The 21611-nt window shown below is 35.1% G+C and overlaps 1 protein-coding gene across 1 annotated transcript; it reads left to right on the top strand.

The window, feature by feature from the left end:
- The first annotated feature begins 971 nt into the window (after nt 1-971).
- Nucleotides 972-14286, top strand: LOC124369494 (segmentation protein even-skipped-like). The gene is made up of 4 exons (XM_046827507.1): nt 972-1125; nt 10172-10347; nt 13665-13882; nt 13988-14286. Exons 1-4 carry the CDS (start codon nt 972-974, stop codon nt 14265-14267), a joined length of 828 nt encoding a protein of 275 aa, XP_046683463.1. The 3' UTR covers nt 14268-14286.
- Nucleotides 14287-21611: the final 7325 nt, after the last annotated feature.

Here is a 21611-nt window from a genome sequence, read left to right as displayed (position 1 = left end):
GTCTGAGACTATTATTTTCCATTAAACTGTCTAGGTTCTGAGTTTCTGGACGACACGAGCTAATGGAATAACAAGCTAGTTGATAGAGATGAAAAACATCTCTGTTTGCATCTATGCTGATCGAAGTCAAAATTTGCTTTAAATTTAAAGTAATGGCTATAAAGTGAGTGGTATAATGTTTAGGGTTTGCAATAGTATACCATTAATGATATAATTATAACAGTGAAATCTTACGATTTTCAATGCTTGATTTATAAAATATTTATGGAAGATTAAATATAGATTATATATAGATGTAAAACTGTTTTTTTTTCATTATAAAACTCGGGTTGATCACAGGCAGTGTAGCAGTAAACAGAAGCACATAAAGGCGAGCAGACACTGGGAGAGTGGTCTACAGTAACTTAGTTGTAAGTGAAGTGAAGCGGCCGCGGGGCTGGCTCTCCTCGCACTCCAGCACTATTATGTAGGGAGGAATAAAGCCGTGATGAGCTAGTCGTAATCCGGCAGAAAGTATAAACAGTTCCTCTATTAGGACATTAAACCGGGTTGGCCGTGGCAACGATATTAATTATTCCGTATATTATCGGATTAGGGGTAGGGGTCGGGACCGGGGGTCGGCGAGCCAGTGACAAAGTCCAATGAAAGGCGTACTGAACGAGGGGTGAAAAAGACGTTTAAAACTCCCCCGGCGCCTCCTTGGCTCCGCCCAGAAAAAAATCGATGACCCGGAGCGGCGGCGGCGGCGGCCAATGGAAGAGTGGCCGGGCCAGGGGAGCCAATAGCAGCTCTCCTCCCACCGCAGACTCGAGCCCCGAGCGTCGTCGACGGGGGACCCGTCTTTATTGAGAAATTATTTGACGGTGTCAGAAGATTATAGTGACATTTTGCGGACGGGCGAGAACGAGTAGTGTGGAGCGAATATGCAGTCATACCGGGTAGTGTCCTCTCAGGATCAGGGACCCAGACACATGCTACAGCAGGGTAAAGCCCCTCTTCAACACTCAGGATCCGTGGTCGTGGATCTGCTACCACCTTCTTACCAACACAAACCTCCACCTCCACCTACGGACTCCGAACACGCGGTTTTCTTACGGAAGAGTCCTCCTCAGGAGCCTCCTAAAGGTCGGTCACAGTGTATCTATGATTATAGTTTAAGTTGTACTTTATACTCAGTATGTTTATATCCTTAGTAATAGACCACGAAGCGTGTTATCCATTTGCTAAGCATATGCCTAGTTTGTATTATAGCTTCTCCTCTTATTATATACTTTGCTCTAAATAAATTCAATATAAATATTATAAACTTGTTTAGGAAGTAACCATATATTACTGTCAATGCTTCCAGTGGTTTCGCGTACGAGATTTTCGCGCAAAGTTAGTTGTTCAAGCCCGTCAGGCTGCCTCATTGTGCCCAGAACTGTCAAGGCAAAACCAGTGAACTCTTAAATACATGACTAAGTCTTAGACTCGAACTATTGAAACAGTTTTACTTTTATGTAGGTTTCCAAAAACACAGTAGAATAATTTAAAATTTCATGGCTTACATACAATGTTATAGCAATTAATTACATTTATATACTATAAATGAGCGTTTCGACGAAGACGACCAGGAGAATACTGTATATTATTTAATTAATTTCAACTTTATATACAAACTAAACAACTATAAAATAATTATTTATGTATAAGAATAACAATCTGTAATATTAAAGTATCAACAACCTCCCATAAGGTATACAATTATAATATATTTTTAAACATTCCCGTCTAAACGGTTTTTGACGTTTTACAAAAAGAAGGCAATCGTCGTCAACAGTTATTACACTGTCGCAATTATTCACGTACGTTAGCACAAACTCAGGGCCTTTTAAAATGTTAAACGTTTTGTCAGATTTCCATTTAATGTTTGGAAAGTGTCATTTACGATACCCACTAAAACACACTGTTCATTTCATTCTAAATAATTAAATTTTACTCTAATCTAAAAAAATTGATCGATGTTAAACATCATATTTAGAAAATGTTCAGAATTTGTTATACAATCGTATTTTCTTATATACTTTCAATTTGCGTATACATTTTTTACTGATAAGACTAGGGTCCAGACGTAAACCCGGCTACATACAGTTTAGCCTAAGTGTGACAGTTTCTGAATCAATCAGTCGTTCACGACAAAAACGATTATACAGTAATAAATATAGTTTCAGTAATTACACATATTCACATAATACTTCATTATCCTTAGTAGTGATTTGTAATCTTAATTGTGTCGTTGGGATTTTTCATCACTCTATCGTCAAGGAAACAATTATTTACTGTAATTCTTAAAAACATTAAATATTTGTGTAGTTCTTTGTAACTAGGAGGCTCCGTTCTTCCCCAACCATACGTTATAAACACAGTCAGAATGCACTTCTAAAATGTGACTAAAGGGCCATAATTCCGTCATGCCCAAAACCTAGGGACAGCTTGACGAATGACCCCCAGTCGGCGGCTGGCGGGCAGGGCTGCAGTCACGAGAAAGGGCTCGAAGGGCTTATTGTGCTCACGAGACGGTCGCCGCTATGCCGCCGCTAGAAACAAACTTCTGCTAAAGGGGCAACAAATTACTCTTTGTAAATTCACAATTCACATCAGGCATGCGGGTTTTGTGACTTCTCACCTGTAATAACTTTGTGACGGCACATTAAAAAAATCTACCACATTAAAAAAAAACACATTACAAATTTTAAATACAGATGACAGTAATCGTATGCGCTGTTAATTATAAATGAGCGATCAAGTTAAAAGTATAAAGTGTGATCGATTTACGATTGTCTTATTTGTTCCATTTGATCTAAGGGGGTTGGTTGCACCTGAAATAGATAGTCTTGAAAGCTGACCTGTCCATTTCAGTGGGAAACAAAAATAGTGATGGGAATGTCCGGGCAGTGAAGTAGTAGAGGCGATACGCATCACAAACGTCTATTTCTTGTTTGTTCTCAAAGCCTATGTTGTCCTCACTGTGGGAGTGTGGCTAATTGTGGTAATGTAGGAAAGGAGAGGGCGAGTTGACGGCGGGTGGTGGAGCACCACATTGTGAATCGTGACGATGGAACCACAACGATACGTCAACCCTCGCTACGTCAGTCCTCTGTCCAGTCAAAATAGCATTAGTTGTGGTTCTGCTTTAGTGCGTCCAGGTCTCGTTCAACTCAAAGCTATTCTCTGTTAAAAGTTCAGTTCAGGGGTGTTGACGTATGTTGTGGAGAGGATTTAAATATGTCATAGGTGCGGCAACGAAAGTTCAATTTTATAATATAAATATCGTATTTATTATTGTACGAGTGTTTACAAAAATTACTGTATTAATTAATTTTAATTTAATTTTAAAACTGGTTGAATTAAAAATGTTCTTGTATGTATAATGATAGTGTACAATAATTTTGTAGTTTTATATATATATTAGTAGTTATATATATTATAATATTGTAGTTGTACAATAATTTGTTTCTATCTATTGGCATTAGCTGTCTTCCGAAAATGCATATATTTTAAACTTGTATAACAGTGTTGTATGTGGTAGACGATGTAATATAAAATACATTCTGTTTGAACAATAATGAATATTGGATAAAGTGCTCCTTATAAGAAACGCATTTCCATCCCATACATTCATAGAATACTGGCTATAGTATACTTAGACTCTCACTAATTTAAATTAGAAACGTAACCCATAGATTTTTAAATTGTGGTTTACTATCCTCACACCTTTACACGACTCACATTTCCTTTAATAACAAGGGTATTCTGCGTTAAGTTGAAATGGAAACATGGCTGTGAGAAACTCTATTTACATTATTTGGATCATAGTGTATAATATGTGCACCATAGTAAACAACGTGACTTAATATAACTTAAATAACACTGATGTAGGATATTGTGGTTCGGTGCTCATGAGAAGTTATTTTTTATAAATCACTGATTGCGGCTTATATCATGTTTGTATTTCTCATTACAATACCCATGCTATAGCACACTCACATGACTCATACTATAGATCAACAATGACATGGTGGACTAATTGTTACGACTAAAATAGTACAATTTTCAAATTATGCGATTAAAAGCCTTTAAACAAAAGTGAGAGAAGGCGGTGTGTGAACGGTTGGAAAATGTGATTTTGTCCCAACCTAGTAGCAAATATGAAGTGTAAAATATAAAAGTTGGTTGACCTTGCAGAATTGTACAACTGAAAAAGATTAATCATATTTTTATACCCGAACCCAGCATTTATTTGGAATATAAAGCAGGTTTTTGCTTTAATGGCCAATAACAATTTTTAAAATTGAGTTTATACAACAAATTTGAAGAATAAAACAATCCAGGCATTAATTAGTTTTCTTGGTAACAATCTGTATATATATATATATATATATATATATATATATATATATATATAATTAATACCGTTAATTATATGTTTCCAGAACTCGTACTGTTCATTTATGTCAGCTTAACAAAGAATGTCAGAGCTCAGAAACATCAAAGGAGCCGACAGTGTCTCCTCCTGTCATACTAACAAACCAACAGTCACAGATGTCATTGTCGCGATATTCGTATTTTATGATTTCCCGGAACTTGAAACAGGTCTAAAGGCAAGGGTAACAATGGGCAGGTATACCCTAATACCTGTACCTGCCTGACTAGTCCGATGATTTAGAGAAATTCCCACGGCTCGTTGTCTCCACCTTTCAAATTGTCAACTTTAGTGGAGAATCTTGGAAGAAAGGTAATCTTTTGACACAGATACCTTGATTTAACACCCCATCCATCAAACTAAGCTACTTAGAATTTGTGGCGTTGTTTACTTATACAATTATTATAGAAGTTAACTGTCATCCTTGGCTATGAACATTTTAATTCAAACGTGACCCTAGTTTTGGCTTATTTATACTGTTCAACATAAGTAACGTCTTAACAAATAAGTAAATAAACTAATAAATACGTATATACATATTAAATTTTTAATATGTGCACATGTTTAACTGCTATTTCAGTCACACAATTGTATTTTTATCAGTTTTTTTGTGGGGTTTTATTCCTTAGTTTGAATTTAGAATATGTTTACAACGTATACTATAATTTAAATGGAAGTGTTAATCCATCTTTTGTGTGAGGTATGTTTCACATCTAAACGACTACAATTGTATTTTTCCTCGCGATTTGGGTAATCAAGGTTTTTGTTCAGGATTAAAGTTAGGGGGGTCCAATCCATCATCTCAAATTAACTGGATTCAGATTAACTTCGTATTTTTGTAATGTTATGTACTAAAGATTCAAGGTACTTGGAAAACTATATGTCCTAAAGAAATGTTTATACGGATTTGATGTCAAAAGCTTTTATCTGTCTTTTTATGTTGTTCTCGGCGATCTTTTTTTAAAAATCTCAAACAAAGTATTATGCAGTAGCGGGCATGAAGCTATGTCTCTACCAGTTTCTACTGTATGTCGCTTTGGATAACGTGTACATGAATCTACGAATTGGCCAAAGATAAATTGTGATCAATCTTCACATCGCATATAAGTTTACAAGAAGTGAAGGGGAGTTAGTTTAGTTTAGTTAGGGGGGGGGGGGTAGTTTAGAGTGCTTTAAGCAATCAACTAAAGTAACTCAAGGATTTACTTTTTTCTTCGACAATTTCATAGAAAAGTATATATCTGTTATAATAAAATACAATAAAATGATCTGTTTCTTATATTTTGGTTTTAAATAACAGGCTACTAAATTCTATTTGTTTAAAACTTCCTCTTTAAGGCTGATCAAGTACTTGATATGTATTTCATGGAGAAAAATATATGTGTAAACATATATTTTTAATATACGAAAATTATCTTCACCTAATTCAAGTATACAAGATTAATACTTGGAGCTCGCGGACTGGCAAACTACCCCTAGTGGTCCTCAAGTTAAATAATCGGAAGATTTCTGAAAATAAGAAAAATATTTATGAATATTTAACATTCCATTTCACATATTTAAATAGGTATAATTAAATTCAGATAATATTCTTTACTCCATTAAAAATTAGAATCAGTATACAGAATTTTGAATAAGATATAGTTTCTGATATGGACTTTTAAACGAAATCCAAACAATCTTTTAAATCTTGTTTGGTTATAAAAACAGGAAATATAAGTTCTTATTACTTTTTCAGTTACAAGAATTTAACTGACGTAAAAAATATCTATTGACTGTTGTATTAATAGTGTTATATATATATATATTCTTATAATGGTCATATTATTAAGAGTGAAGTGTCAAAGAGGGATCCATCAAGTTCTCTGAAACATCAACATCCATTCCCTTCTGATACACGCTTGGTGCATTAGAAGCTTTCATCTCTTCTTGATTTTGTCATACTTAATGTGTTATATTAACGCTTGGGAGATACCGCTTATTCAATCTAACACGATTGCTTTTTATGATTTGACTAAGTTTTATTTATGAAGGAGTCTAGGTTCAAAGACCATCTTTCTATTACTTAGGATTTATTAACCAACGTAATATCTGATGACATATTTCCTGTCTAAATGGATTCTGTTAGTTTATGAATTTTTCTAAATTTAATTCTATTACAACTGTAATATTAACTGAAATATCACTTAATATTAAATAACGCAATAACTGTTTATTTGCTCAGCCGAGTCTTGCACTTCCAATTCATGGATAGAGGATACATACAGTGTAAAACCTAACTGTGATTCCTGAGCAGGTTTCCTAAATTTGGGAGAATCAATATTATCTGAACCTAGTACATAATTAGTAGAGTATTAATAGAAAATTATATTTAGTTTGAGTTGAAACATTAAATATCCTCGTCATATTTTAATAAATTGCCACGTACACCTATTACGGGAAATACATATTTATTAAACCATTGAGATTTTACGGTAAGTTTATTCGAAACTGTAGTTAAATTCTGAAAGATAAGTAAAACATCAACAATTTATATTGATTCCGTATTTTTAATCTAAGAAACATGGGTGAAAGTACTACAATATAGACAATTTTATGTTAAATATGTTTATATAATTTATAACATTTTAATAGCGGGTCATAAGGACGCTTTCAGAGTAATTGGCGAGGGGTATTGCAATTGTTAGGGATACAGCAGTTTGCAAGGTATGTGGAGTTGGGTTCTAGACAAAGGCATAACACCGATCACCCGAATATATGTTAGTAAGTGGGTTGTAAGAAATATTAATATTGGAGAGTAGATGTATATGAGTAAATTAATCAGATTTAAAAGAATGCTCCTTGTAATAATCAGTACTTATGTTTGACTAAAAACTAACGGTACCATAGCAAAACATTTATCTTTGATTGTAAACATTATATTTAAAATTAAACAACATAAAGAAATTTGATTAATTTGAGAACGGGTACTTTAATGTGTCCCTATCATAAACAATTGAATGTACACATATTTTTATTAAGGGTTTTCTTAACATGAAGTTTGATGTGAAGGAATAATAAAAGAAAATTTTCTAAGAGCATTTCTGAACACAGACAACTTGTTTGCATATCATCAGCGTATCATATCATAGAAGATTATATCAAAGCAACACTGTATACTACAGGTACCATTTTATGTACGTAACACACTTCTTGGCGTATATTCTTCTGCTCTTGTACCTATTTGACTTTGACGTATCCAACCAAAAGTACAATTCCTTAAATTGTTCATAGGATTGTTCAATATATATGGATATATATTGTGCATTTTCTGGTAAACGTCTTGCACACGTTCACTCAACTGATTCCAAACTGTGCCCTCAGTTGATTTTGTTTTTATAATTTAACTGTACAAATTTAAGAGTATTAATTAAATTAATGCTAAGTAGCTAATCCTTTCACTAATAAAGGCCTCTGGAATTTACAGAATCGATGAAATAAGTTACGATTAGTATATAAGAACAAATATTGTATTAAGTTTGAAATCGTAATAGCGGTTTCGATACTCTATTGTGGTTTTCTTGTTTACATTGAAAATAAACGGATACAATTTATGCGATAAAAAGAGCCGACTAGGGGTTACGATTTGATCCCTATTACACGAGTATAGGAGAGACTGTAGGCTAAGGATGGAAATGTCTCTGGGGGACTAGGCGTAGGCGGCAAGCGTGTGAAAGTCCCAGGAGACGTGTCCTCAGTGCCCCCCAAGTCGACCTGTAAGGTGAAGAGGAAGTGGACGGAAGTAGGTAGTCTTGGTATATGTCCGTGTTTGGGTTAGGACAAGGGCTCGACCGTCTCCTGTGCTTTCAGACGGCGCAACAACCAGACAGGCGCCCGGATACACCCTCTTGTCCATTAATGTCTTTTGCTGTTCTGCTGTAGTAGCACATGTTTTTTACGGATTGTTTTTCTTCCCATTCATTCGAATTCGCCAAAACTACTCTATTTTTCAAGGCTTGTCGCCCATTCATGAGTGGTTCACACTCGTCTGCCCCTGACTCACTTTCGTTACAAGTCACACTGTCATGATTCCTCTATTCTTCGGTACAATAACAGTTTCTGCAAGGAAATCTAACATGGAAAGGCTATCGCAATACTTGCTAAATACCTTATAAAGTCAATGAGCTGTGGTCCGAAACCTTTTTATCAGTTTACTTTGTGCTGGCCCAAACGAATATTTTGTATCTTATGAACAACCCACCACGATCGATAGCCACTTAGTTTCTCTTCGTAACAGTTTCGAGTTTTAATCGCAGGTTCCGATCTTGTAAACAAAGGGAGGGGCTACACGTGGCTATAGTCTACATCTTATTTTCCTAATTCTGTAGCTTAATCATTGCATTTACTCGTAGGCAGAATTAAGGAGTAATACTACATGCTCTTCGATAGTAATACTCGCGTTCTATATATTTACGTATTCCAAATTGGGTGTACTAAAAAAGTTTAAATTATTAAAATCCCAAAAGCATATTCTCTTTTAGCTGTCAGGATGATATGCTACAGAAATGTACTCATACTCGACATAATGGCTGTGCTGTCGTCATAATATAGAAGATGTTGAAGGTAGCCGAGCGTTTAGCAAGTTAAGAATGTACTATTGTTGTTCCATGGTTGTATAACCAAAATATATTTAGCAAAGAGAAAAAGAATCACTATTCTGTATTACACTCCTTAATAGCTTGTAATTTTGACTGGATAAATTATTTTTCGTTGTCGTTGATTGATATAAAAACAGTTGAAAGGGCTCAGTTCTAAATATGTGTTTCTAATTAATAATAGCCCTTTCTTTACAATGCTAACTAAGCCCCTTACACGTGCTACGAATTAAAACTTCCAGTATTTCCAGTTGATTTAATTATCATAATAAGAATTCAACAGGTTTTTTTAAGTATTCAGGCCATTATTAGATGAAACTGACAAAATGTCAATTGTTACTGTTATTTAAATAAATTGTATAGCACGATTCCTACATTTTCATCTCCCTTATACAACAGGCGAAACACTTTGTACCCTACGTTTATACAGTTTTCTATTTATTAATGATATGGTATAATGAATCAGAACAATTGAATTTAATATATTTGAGATATTTACTTATCATAGATTATTTTCTATCAGTGTATACATAGTATACGAGTACATATATTCATATATTATATTGCTACCTATAGTTTCCATAACTGCTACAGGAACAAAATAATATTAGTTTAGAAAATGTTTAGCAAAAATAATAGCATAAAAATTAATTTTTAAAATTATTATATTTGTTAGTGACAACGTTTTAATAGATTGCACATTTAATCTTATGATTAGTGTAAAAACTCCAAATATGCTATTTTTATTTTAACAACTCGAATAAAGTATCGTATGTAATTTATGAAGTTATTTCCCCAATTTTTACGTAGAATGCACGCCCTTATGTTAGTAATAGAGTTTACGAGTTAAACTCTGACTGTAAAGTAGATAGTCAGTTTTAGAGTTAAAATATTGTGAATGAATATTGTAGCAATGAGCAGCTGGAAATAACGTACCAAATTCACAAATGAACGACTGTAGAGGTTTAATAGAGTTAACATTTAGAGTCCAAACATTAGTCATTAATCTAAACGTTAAGGTAAAGGTTTAAACTAAAGGTAAATTAAACTAGGAACTAAACAATAAATGTTCGTGTTCCAGAGGTGAACAGTGCCAACAACAATGAACAGAATATCCGCAGATATCGAACCGCGTTCACAAGGGAACAATTGGCGAGGTTAGAGGTAGAGTTTACCAAAGAGAACTATGTGTCGCGACCAAGGAGATGTGAGCTGGCTGTCCAACTAAGCCTACCGGAATCTACCATAAAGGTAAATAAATAAACGTATTGTTAAACTGTCTTTGTTAATTTCTTGATACAATAATTTAAACTTATAAGAATAAACATATGTATTCACTTTAAATGTAAAAAAGTTTTGTTTAGTAATTATTTTATATTTAGCGTATTTTAAAAATAATTTAGTGGTTAAACGTGTTTGAGCATGTTGTAGTCGGCATGAAAACGTTAAATATTTCTAAGAAAGTAAATGGTGAGTAAAATTGCTGATTTATGGTGCATAATTATTTCAAACATTTGAATACTTCATTATGAGTGGATCCTATTGACATTTTCTAATTGCATTTTTTCTAGGAAGGCTAACGATAAAAACGTAATTTAACGTCTCAAATATAATTTGAGACTCACATCAGGTCTAATTTTTATTTACAGAACTTCTTTTAAAATACGTCCACATATTTACCAACGATGATGTAAATGATTTTTAATAAATAAGCTACGGCGCTTTAGCAGAAATATTAATGTGTATAATTGAAATCGAAACTACTCGTTTTATAGGTATTATGCATGAATACTCTTGAACGAAATTAGGAAATATTTGCAGGATTCTCGTTGAATTGTGGGGCTTGTAAATTTTATTTTAATCCGCCAGCTTGCATTTGGGACATTAGAAATGGTAATGGGTCCTAAATAATAATGGGTTTCTTCATTTATGGTATGAAACTATTAGATTAAACCATGTATGAATGTATGGTGAAATCATGCTGCAGTGCATACCACAGTTGTTAGTTGGCAAAACATATCTTGTAAGTAGTCTGATATGATAATGGCGAGTTGAAACATAGTTCTAACCAGTGAGTATCACAGCGTGATATCACGTGTTTCTAAAAATAAGGAATGATTTTCTCATACAAGGCTAGACAGATAGGAATGAATGAGGATGTACTGAAGAGCGCTAACAGAGACACTTAGTGGAAGACACTTAGCTACAAACGGGGACGCCTGAGAGCAGGGTAATGGAGGAAGTACTCCCGGAGCTCTGCGACCAGTTTGAGATGAACCAGACGCCTCGGTGATGTTATGTGATGACTAAATATTGCGATTGGGATGTAAAATACGAGCCGGATACTTTTTGCCGCCGGCCCACGGCTCCGCCGCGACGGGGATGTGACTCAGAGGTCGAGTAGCGTGGTGCCATGTTTATTACTACTATAATGTGATAGCACTGATAGCCTATTAGCAGGTCCCACACGGGCAGCCACGTCCAGGTTGTTTTTGACGCGGGACAAAACGTTTTAGCACGAGTTTTGACAAACAAATTGTGGGCTTGTGTTGTGAAATTCGCGGGCTTGGCCGATGTTATCTTCCGGTAGAATGCACAACTACTTGTAGTGTATTTTTTTAAATAAACCAGCGTTTTATAAAGAAAAATGCGTAAAGCCTACTGTATCCTTTGAAATAAACTTTATTTATTTATTTTTCAGACCATTTATATTATTTATAACATTTATGTGCGTGATATAACATCTTTAACTTTAACATTAACTTAATTATCAAACGCCTCTAAAATTTACAACAAAAGTTCCAACATTTACAATTATCGATCAAATAAACTTCAGTGAATAATTATGTGTTAAAAACTGAAAGTGTGTGAAATTTCGTTTTTATTAACTACTAAACCCCTCAAAAATAAAACACAAGTGCCAAGACTTATAATTGTCGCTGAAAGTAACGCCAGTGTGTTGATATAGGTTACCTAACTGTGTCAGAATTAAACACACACACACACACATATATATGTATATATAACATACATATTTTTCCTTATATATATATATATATATATATATATATATATATATACAGTATATATATTTGAGGAAAAATCTAAATATATATATATATATATTTCACTGCTAGGTAAATAAATTAAAATCTCATGGCTATATTAATGCAATGCATAAGCCAAGCACCATTTTTACAAAATTATACTATCGTGATCATATTAGGTTTTATAAACATCTTTAGTACAATCAGTTTATTCCATGTTACTGAGAGAAATACATTTTACTTTACTTTATTACAGTGGTTTAAACCAATAGGAAATATTTAAGTACACAATTCAAAGCTCACAATTTTAATTTTTTGTACTTTTTAATTTTATTTTCACACTCTTAAAAATCTTAACAAACCTTTTAATCGTGCTTATAAGACGTGGCGCGGTGACGGAGATAAGGAAAGAGAAGTGCCGACAGCACAGTCACTCACCGCCGCGGCCCTGGCTACTGCCGCTGCGCCCACAGAAGCATGTGCTAATAGAGCTCCATTATCTGTCGGGATCGGTAGCATGTGATAATAGAATGTGTGTGATTCGCCGCGTGTCGTAAAAGATGATTGAGCTGTAAACCGCACGTGGTTCAAAGCTCAGATCGCCCGTCCTCGTATGCCGTGTCTCGGCCGTACGTGTTACTGAGCTGTTCCGAAATGTACAGAACAAAAAACTTGGAAAGTAAATCCATTTCAAAATAGTCCATGTGAAGCAAAATTGTTCTTGTTCGCGTTCTTTTGTTCCATTATTAGAAATAGACAACTAATGGAGCTGTCCGCAAAACGTGTATCAAATTCTTTGTTTAATTGCCAGTAATAACAATTTGAGGGAGAGGAAAGCAGCCAAGGATGTGAGCGAAATTTGTCCTTATACACTCCTGTAAGACATACATCTCACTACAACCTCAACTATATACGATTGTGAGGACAAACCCTCTTCATGATAATATGTTATACAGCACGTAGTGTGTATTGCCCCTCCATTTTCATGAACACCCCAAATCGTCACGTTTTAAATTACGTTGCAAAGTATGGATGGTGTCAGTGTCACTATGCTAGTGGACATGGGAAGATGTGGGGAGGGGGACTAACTCTTCAGTAGTTAAATCTTCACACGTGTCCCAGTTACACTTGCACGGATTGTAACAATAGTAGTCTCCTAAAATTCATACAATGTATGTCCTAATATAATATAAAAAACAAACTGCTAACTTAGTAATCTACACTGTGTACAATTTTTCTTCTATTTTATTGTTATTTATCAAATAATTCTTGCCAGTTAACTGTATAAATATCTAATAAGTGGACAGCAATGTAGTGATTTATGTATTTGAAATTTTAATTAATGTTTCTGATAAATATTTAACTACAGTATTTTATTGATAATATTATAATATGCGTATTACAAATTGAAGCAAAAGTGAGCTTAAATTTGGGGAACGAATGATGTTGGTAATTAATTCTTGAGCGTTTAAAGTGCCCTTTTCATGAATACCACAGACTTATCTGAGCGTGATGTTGCAGGTATGGTTCCAGAACAGACGGATGAAGGATAAGCGTCAGCGGATGGCGATGGCGTGGCCCTATGCGGTGTACACCGACCCGGCGTTCGCTGCCAGCATCCTGCAGGCTGCTGCGGCGAGTGCCGGAGGGCTTGCGGCTGTGGCGGCCAACTATCCCTATCCGCCCGCCTATTACCCGCCGCGGTACACCCCATACCCGCTGCCGAGACCGGGTCCGGGGTTCCCGCTGGACATGGAGACACCTCTGATACCACCTTTTCCCCAGAGTTCCCCTCAATTCTGCCACCTGAGCCCGACCCCTTCCGAGACCAGTGGCACGCTCAGCCCAGAGCGGCGCGAGAGGGACCGCGAAAACTCCCCAGACGACTGTGACGGTTCGGCTAGCTGCCGTTGTGGTATAATAAATTGCGTCACCGGCAATTCTGTCACTCCTGCCCCCGGGGCCGCACAGTTCGCACCGCCCGTGTCGTTGTTACACCCCGCCCCAAGGCCTCCTGCCCCCCTTCTAGTCACCTCGGATCCCTTACCTTCTTCGAAGCCCCTGTCCGAACAACCAAAGAAGCTGTTCCAACCGTACAAGACCGATATCAGCGAAAGGGTTTGAGCTAGGCCTCAATGCTAGTCCAGAGACCTCGTCTGGATACAATATACTATCTTACGTGATATAAGATCGTGAGGTCACACGACCTCGTTATTGGATTGTACTAATTTTAGTTCAAATCTAATTTGCTAAAATACAGTTTTACTGTTTGATTTAAAAAAAATTGAAGATCGTTTATTTGTTCAATTTCAAAAATAGAACAGAGAATCCCAAACAGAATTTTATTTATTCAGCTTTACCGGACAGCTTTAAACATCACATCACACTTGAAAGTATCATGCTACAAGTAAACGCTGTATTGTAGCATATCTCACATAAAAAGACGCTTGGTAAGACCATTCATTACTCTTTACTGATTAATTTGATTCCTCTTAGGTATACTCTTTTGTATGCAGGTTTATTTAATTTTAGTTCAAACATAGTAGCTATGTTTGACATTACTGTACTCTTCAAATTCTGTCTTCACTTTTATTAAGAAACATATTCTACTGCTCGAAAATAGTAAAACTATTAAAATCAGTCATATGGCCACACATATTTATATTTTGTTATGTTATTTTGTTTTGTTGTAATAGTTTTGACGGTATTTAAAAACAACATTTACTTTTGTTATTGGTATTACTCGTAAGCTCAAATTTTGTTATTTAAACTGTGCTTAGGATTGTGCAGAATAGATACCCTGTGTAATATTTGTAAATACATAAAAATAGTTTAAATGAGATTTCTTTAAATAGATTGTAAGAGTAGTTTTTGTTTTGTATATATTTTATGTTGAAACTGTTATGTTTTTAGCGTAGTTATACTTTCATACAATGTCTTTTTAGTTAAGTAACAGTCTACGGTGATTAGTTTTGTGTTGTGAACAAACTTACGTTATTTTTATTATAGTTTATCCTGAGTCTCAATATCCCCATAGGATTTTGGCAACCCTCTCACGCCGACGCGTACACACAGTCACACGCGCAGCGCGTGGAACTGCCGTCACTGTTCGATGACTCCGGACCTCTTGAGGCCGGACCTCTTGAGGCTCCGGAGTACAGTTGGAGGAATTTAGCTGTGCTCGTAGGGCCCAGATACTACCCTTTAAACAAATAAACGCTATCTGTGTGACAGGTTGCGTTAACGTGCTAGCCGCTGAGATGAAGGCGCAACAATCTCTCTAACGACTTTAAATTTACGATTTTGATTTGCAGATTAGTATTGACTAATACGTTATTTTCAAAAACACGTTAAACAACACTATAACAGCTGAAAAACAAGGATTGGTCCTATTATTGCTATTATTTGGTATTATCTTATTATTTAATTCCACCACAATCAGCACTGTCACAAAACAGAATGATTTTAGCGAGTGTGATGAGTTATTTGGGCCAATACGATTCCTGAAAGGAGGGTTTTTACCCATGAGTCACAGGAAATGTTTTCGGGACGCAGCGCTTAATGCTACCCCGCCACCCCTCCCGCCTATCACCACGCACTCAAGGTCACGCGCGCAGCTGAAGTCCTCGAACTGTAAATATAGACAGAATTCATATTTGACATGGCGGCAGTTTTACCAAGGTTTACCATTCACATGTTTGTTTGTTGTTGTTTTGTTGAGCACAGTAAATTTGGGCATTTTTACTAAAATTTAAAGGCAATTTTTTAGGTGTATTTACGAATTAGTTGTCAACTTCTCTGACGTACGTATCTCCAGTTTCAACTTTTGTTGCTATTTTTTAATATCCAAGCTATTGTAGCCAAGATCGTATTTTCAACGCCCCCCTGTCTCGAATAAACCTAAAGTAAGATTTTGAGAACATTTAAATATTTTTAATGTACACATCCCAACACAAGAAGAGAAGCATAAAAAATAATATTGGTTGTTATAACAATTTTTGATGTTTTGTCTCCAAAGAAATGACCTTAAAATAACGATGCTTCTATGTCTGAAAACAATCGCACAACAGAAAATCTTTACTGTTATGTAAACTAAAAACTGCAACATACACCAACTTTCAAACTGAGAATATCCATTGCTTGAAACAGCCAGCGAAGTGACTGTGTCTCTTCTAGCTTTATAAACAGATATAGAGTAATTATTTAAAGAGTTTTAGTTCGTAATTTATATTAATTCACTAAGTTCCCCAGACCCGATATAGCTATTTAAAAATTCCGCTTGTGAGTGTGATATTTTGTACTAATATATACTCTACACATTACATTGTGAATGGGTAAGCTGTAGAAAGTGTACAGTGTAATTTAAGTGAGTTGCATTGTATAACCCGTGGACTTTTATTGTTGTATTATAGTGATGTGAAAGGAATGTAAATTATATTACTGTAATCAAATTATGGTGCAATATAAGTTCGACTTCACTGAGAAATGTTTGTGTTTCCTATAGTGAATGGGTATCGACTTTATATTGTGTCAAAAAACGTGTCTTTTATTTTTAAGTCACAATAAAAATGTTGATAATTTTAGATTGTGTTTTATTGTACTACCACAAATCACAGTTCTTGAGGTAAAAACTTGTTAAAGGTAAAGATAAATAAATGAAGAAAAGAAAGCTGATGAAAAATTATTCTAAGCTAGCCTTTAAACAATACGAAAACCTGTCTTACGAAATAAGAAGACAGCAACTACCAGATTGTGTTCCTTGTTATACAATATATATTGCCCTACACCATTAAACACCCCCATACAAAACCATTAATTGCATTAGTAAAGTCATCTGTGGAATGATGATGGTCAGGTAGCAAATATTTGAAAAATCAAAGTTACGTGGCGTAGTTCTATCAAGGTACTCCAGAATAAACTAAAATTATTCCTCGGCTCTCAGCATACCTCGTCCGTGTATGTGATTGGTCTCTTGTGTAACTGATACAAGACACTGCTCTTATAAACTTGAATAATTTTTTTGCCAATACACACACATAATCCTTGGTTTAACTACTTATCACATTTTTACACATAAAATGCTTGTTGCGTTTATTACAAAAGTTGATTTTCTAACTTTAGTTAGCGTGTTCATGGTGACTGCACACTGAGTCCAAATTCACAAACTGAGAAAGTGTTGAGCAAATACATACTTTTAGCGTAATTCTAAATTTGGAAAAATATCCTTTCTAATGATCCCAGAGAACATATTACTGTAAGTATATATCTGTTCATTTTTTATATACGATTAAGATGAACGGTTAAATTGTATGAAGTAAAACACTAGTTCTTAATACTAGCTGAACATTTGATATAAGTAGACTATGTGTGTCAAGGATTACTAACCTATTAAATATAAAAGTATTATTTCGTATTTAAAAAGATGACCGCGTCATTTTTAGGTATTGATAGCATTGGAAAATTAGAAGAAAAATGTTGGAATTTAAACTTTGTTAGCTCCATTGCTTTTTAGGCGTTATAAAGTATTTCCTCTGCGGTTACTTGTACCTCTAACGCTGAACACTGCACTGTGCACTCATATTTTTTACTTAATTAAATGGGTTCAAATTAATTTAAAATCTTTGTGAACCTAAAACGCGAATAAAAAAGACAAACACAAATTTCCACGAGAATCATTAGTATTATGTGTTTTTTCCAACGAAATATCTCTAAGCACAACGAAGGGTTGTTTTAAAATAGTGAGTAATAAATAACGCCATATAAGTAAAAGTAAGTGCAAATTACTTTGACGTATAAATAATCCGAAAATGTAATTGCTTGATCTCTAGACATCAAGAATTACAAGTTGTTACATATTATATATACGAGAGTATTTTATATTTTGTTGTAAAACACTATTTCACTTGGTTAATTCAATAACGTACTAATATACATACCCAATTGTTAAAACTGTTTAAATTAATACTGCATATACCATATTATCTGCCAAAAATAATCAATATATACTACTTTAAGCAGATCACTCATTGAGGGAAAGCCTCATGACGAAAGACTAATCATTTTCAACAAAATAAAACTCTACTAACCGTTTTAGATAGATAACAGCCTAAGAGCAATTTGTTACTTGCAATAAAAATTACTCGTACACAAGCTCGAGGATTTTGTAATTACCACTGCAATAGTTTTACTTTACACGGGATAATACAGAATAATGACTTTCCAAAAATTAAAATTTGATTTTGGATATCTGATGTCTGTAAATCCAAAACGTTCACGAAAATATTGATCTAAAAGTGTTACATATATGTATTCTGCTACCAAACGAAATGATAGTTGTTTACCTAGAATGCGTTGCAATTAGAGAATACACAGCAAACTACAGATTTAAATATAACACACGATAAATGTCTGAACAGAGATACTAATAATGTTTTTGAAACTTTCAGTTTTATTTTAAATTAGCGTCAATATGGCATAAGTCAAATTCCTCTAACGATTCTCATAAAAACAAACAGCCTAAATTTTGATAAAAATGGAATACATAATAGTCTGGTTATATATTATACGTTTTATTTTTTAACTCGATGTTATGGAGTATTCTAAAATGCATCTTGTTCGTTATCACCACTTCGAGACATGATGGTAAAATAAAAAATAACTATAAAAGAATGTACACCATCAACCATTTCAGTTCATTTCATACTATGAAATATTTTCTTATTTCTAACCACAAATTGCAGTCTAAGCCAACGGCATGATGCAAATAGTCATGTCCAGAAAGTTGTAGGTCAGTCCGCTGCTTCGATTATTATAAGTAAACAGTACCCAAATCTAAGACACCCATAACCGCTACGAATGTATTTTGACTAGTTTCTATCATATAAAAATTCAGTTTTTGCCGCTCATTCTTCCAACTGACATACTATAAGTAAAATATTCCTTGTGAAATCGCACTGAAAAATTTCATTATGTATCATTTTGTTCCAGTATAGTATGGGTACCTAAGAAATCTCTCAATATGTCAAATCCGGATACTGTGCAAGTAATTAGGTACCGAAACAATTTCTAAGTATGTGATGAGTATACACCACACCCTTCATTTAATTTTCCTTCAAGCATGCGGTCGAGAAACCATTATGGTGATTTCACTAGTTGCTGGGTTTCCAAAATGCAAAGCAACGTTTTGTCCCTTTCTCTAAAAAAACTGAATTTCTGTAATAGTATAATGTCAATATGTTATTTATTCCGAAATCAACTTAAACAGAGCGAGGTAGACCATCAATGCAGCATGGACAGTGATCATACCAAGTAATTGTGACCAACTTTTGTAGTAGTTTTCATTGCTACTATTTCGTAGACTGATAATAATTAGTTCTCCATAGTTTATTTAGTATGCTGTAGCAGGCGTAAGCCTGTTTTTTTGTAATTGAAGATACAAATTAGAACTAGCATATTGGCTGTAGAAACGTTTTCAGATTAGGCTATTCTAGTGCCGGCTAACCCCGGCACTACTATAACACTATTTACTATAGTCTCGGTCTTTTCATTGGTGGTAATACATTATAGGGTTATAATATTTACTTGGTCAGATTTATTAGGATTATCTCCAGACAGTCTGGTAAGTAACGTAAGTATTCCTATATACCATCGCAGCGAGTCACTGGCCACTTAACTAGTACGGGCTAATAAAATTGCGCAGGCTACAGATAGAATAATATGTCTGGGCGCGCGGCCGGTCGGTGGTAGGCAATTGCGCGGGGGGAAGAGGGGTGTGTGAATCGCTCATTCCTGAAAACATCACGCCCGCGCCACGGTGGCGGACTTCAAGGTCGGGCCAGCCGGAAGGGCTTGGCTGACTTGTGAGTTGTGACTCATCTTTCCCTCCAGCAAACCTTCCCTCCAAACAATATAATACCAGTGTGACATCTGTTGTCATAGAGTGAGCATCGTTAAACTTCAATATTAACAGTGAGCTGTTCTAAGCTGTGTGTATTTACTGTGTGCAGTTAACTGTGAATAATTATTACGTTCAGTGTTTTTGTATTGTGTTATTTTGTTTTAGTAAGAAGCTTATTTCATAAGCAATATGTGTGACCCATAGATTACAATAAGACCTTTATTGTAATCTATGGTGTGACCGCGTGAAATCAAAACTGAAGGGTAGAGTTTTGCACAGTCAAAGTCGTGAAATTGTCAGTAATGTATATATTCATGAAAAAGGAGGCTGATGAAAAAACTTTAAGTATTCCCTTGGCAAAGGCCCGTGTCCGAACAGCAGTAGCTACAGGCGTCTCAGAACGTGAAATCTCAAGAATTAATAAAGAGCTTAAAAATTTAACCGTTAATAATGACAATGGTGAAAGTAGCTTTCTCACCCCAAACAAATTGAAAAGGAATCCTACTACAGGATTGGATGACTTTGACAAAGCTCTGATAAGGCGAGTTGTGTACGAGTTCCATCTTCTAAAAAACAAGCTACCAACTGTATCTTTGTTACATGAAGAATTGAAACAGCGGATCGACTTTAAAGGATCAAAATCAAGCCTCAACAACATTCTTAAAGAACTTGGTTTTCGATGGAGAAGGACACAAAATAACCGCAAGCTTTTGATCGAGATTAATGAAATAATAGAAAAAAGAATTTCGTATTTAAGAGCACTCAAACGTTACAGAGATGAAGGACGTCCAATTATATACTTAGACGAGTCTTATATACTGACAAGTCATATGTCAAGTTCATCGTGGTCTGACGAATCAACTAAAGGAATGCGTGTTCCCATTTCGAAAGGGGTTGATCATGATACACGCAGGAAGTGAAGCTGGTTTTGTTCACAATGCATTGACAATGTGGAAGGCATCGAGTCATTCGGGTGATTACCACGATAACGTGAATACGGAATCAATGATGAAATGGAAGAGAGAAAAACTTCTGCCTAACATACCACCAAGATCAGTTATTGTTGTTGATAACGCCCTTTATCACAATGCACAAAAAGACAAAGCACCTACTTCAAAAAGTAAGAAACAATTGATGAAAGATTGGCTTTCTAAACATCAAATACCTTTTTCGGATGATTTGCTAGTCCCGGAGCTGTAGAGGGTTATTCTCCTAAATAAACCGAGATTTGTTAGGTATGAGCTTGATGAACTAGTGACCAGCAAAGCAGTGGAGGACATGTTGTGCTTCGGCTCCCACCATACCACCCGGACTTAAACCCTATTGAACTTATTTGGGCTGAAGTGAAAAACTACGTAGCCAGTAGAAATATTCAGTGCAGTTTTTCAAGTATTAAGTCTTTAGCGGAAGAAAAGTTTTCACTTATAGGTGCAGAGGAATGGGCCAGAAAGTGCGAACACCTGAAAAAAATTGAAAATTATTATGCTTCAGCTGAGCCCCAAATCGACAATCTCGTGGAATCAATGATCATTTCACTCGGCAGCAGTGACAGTGAAAGCAGTGAAAACGAG

This window comes from Homalodisca vitripennis, chromosome X, assembly GCF_021130785.1.
Source record: "Homalodisca vitripennis isolate AUS2020 chromosome X, UT_GWSS_2.1, whole genome shotgun sequence".
Classification (NCBI taxonomy): domain Eukaryota; kingdom Metazoa; phylum Arthropoda; class Insecta; order Hemiptera; family Cicadellidae; genus Homalodisca; species Homalodisca vitripennis.
The sequence above is the reverse complement of the archived record's forward strand: the minus strand, read 5'-3'. Positions and strand labels throughout refer to the sequence as shown.

Bases quoted from the DNA above. Each gene is read 5' to 3' on its own strand.
- LOC124369494 (XM_046827507.1), top strand. From the start codon at position 972: ATGCTACAGCAGGGTAAAGCCCCTCTTCAACACTCAGGATCCGTGGTC. The intron at 10,348-13,664 runs GTAAATAAATAA...GTGATGTTGCAG, and splicing joins TACCGGAATCTACCATAAAG to GTATGGTTCCAGAACAGACG. The intron at 13,883-13,987 runs GTTCCCGCTGGA...TGGCACGCTCAG, and splicing joins CTGCCGAGACCGGGTCCGGG to CCCAGAGCGGCGCGAGAGGG.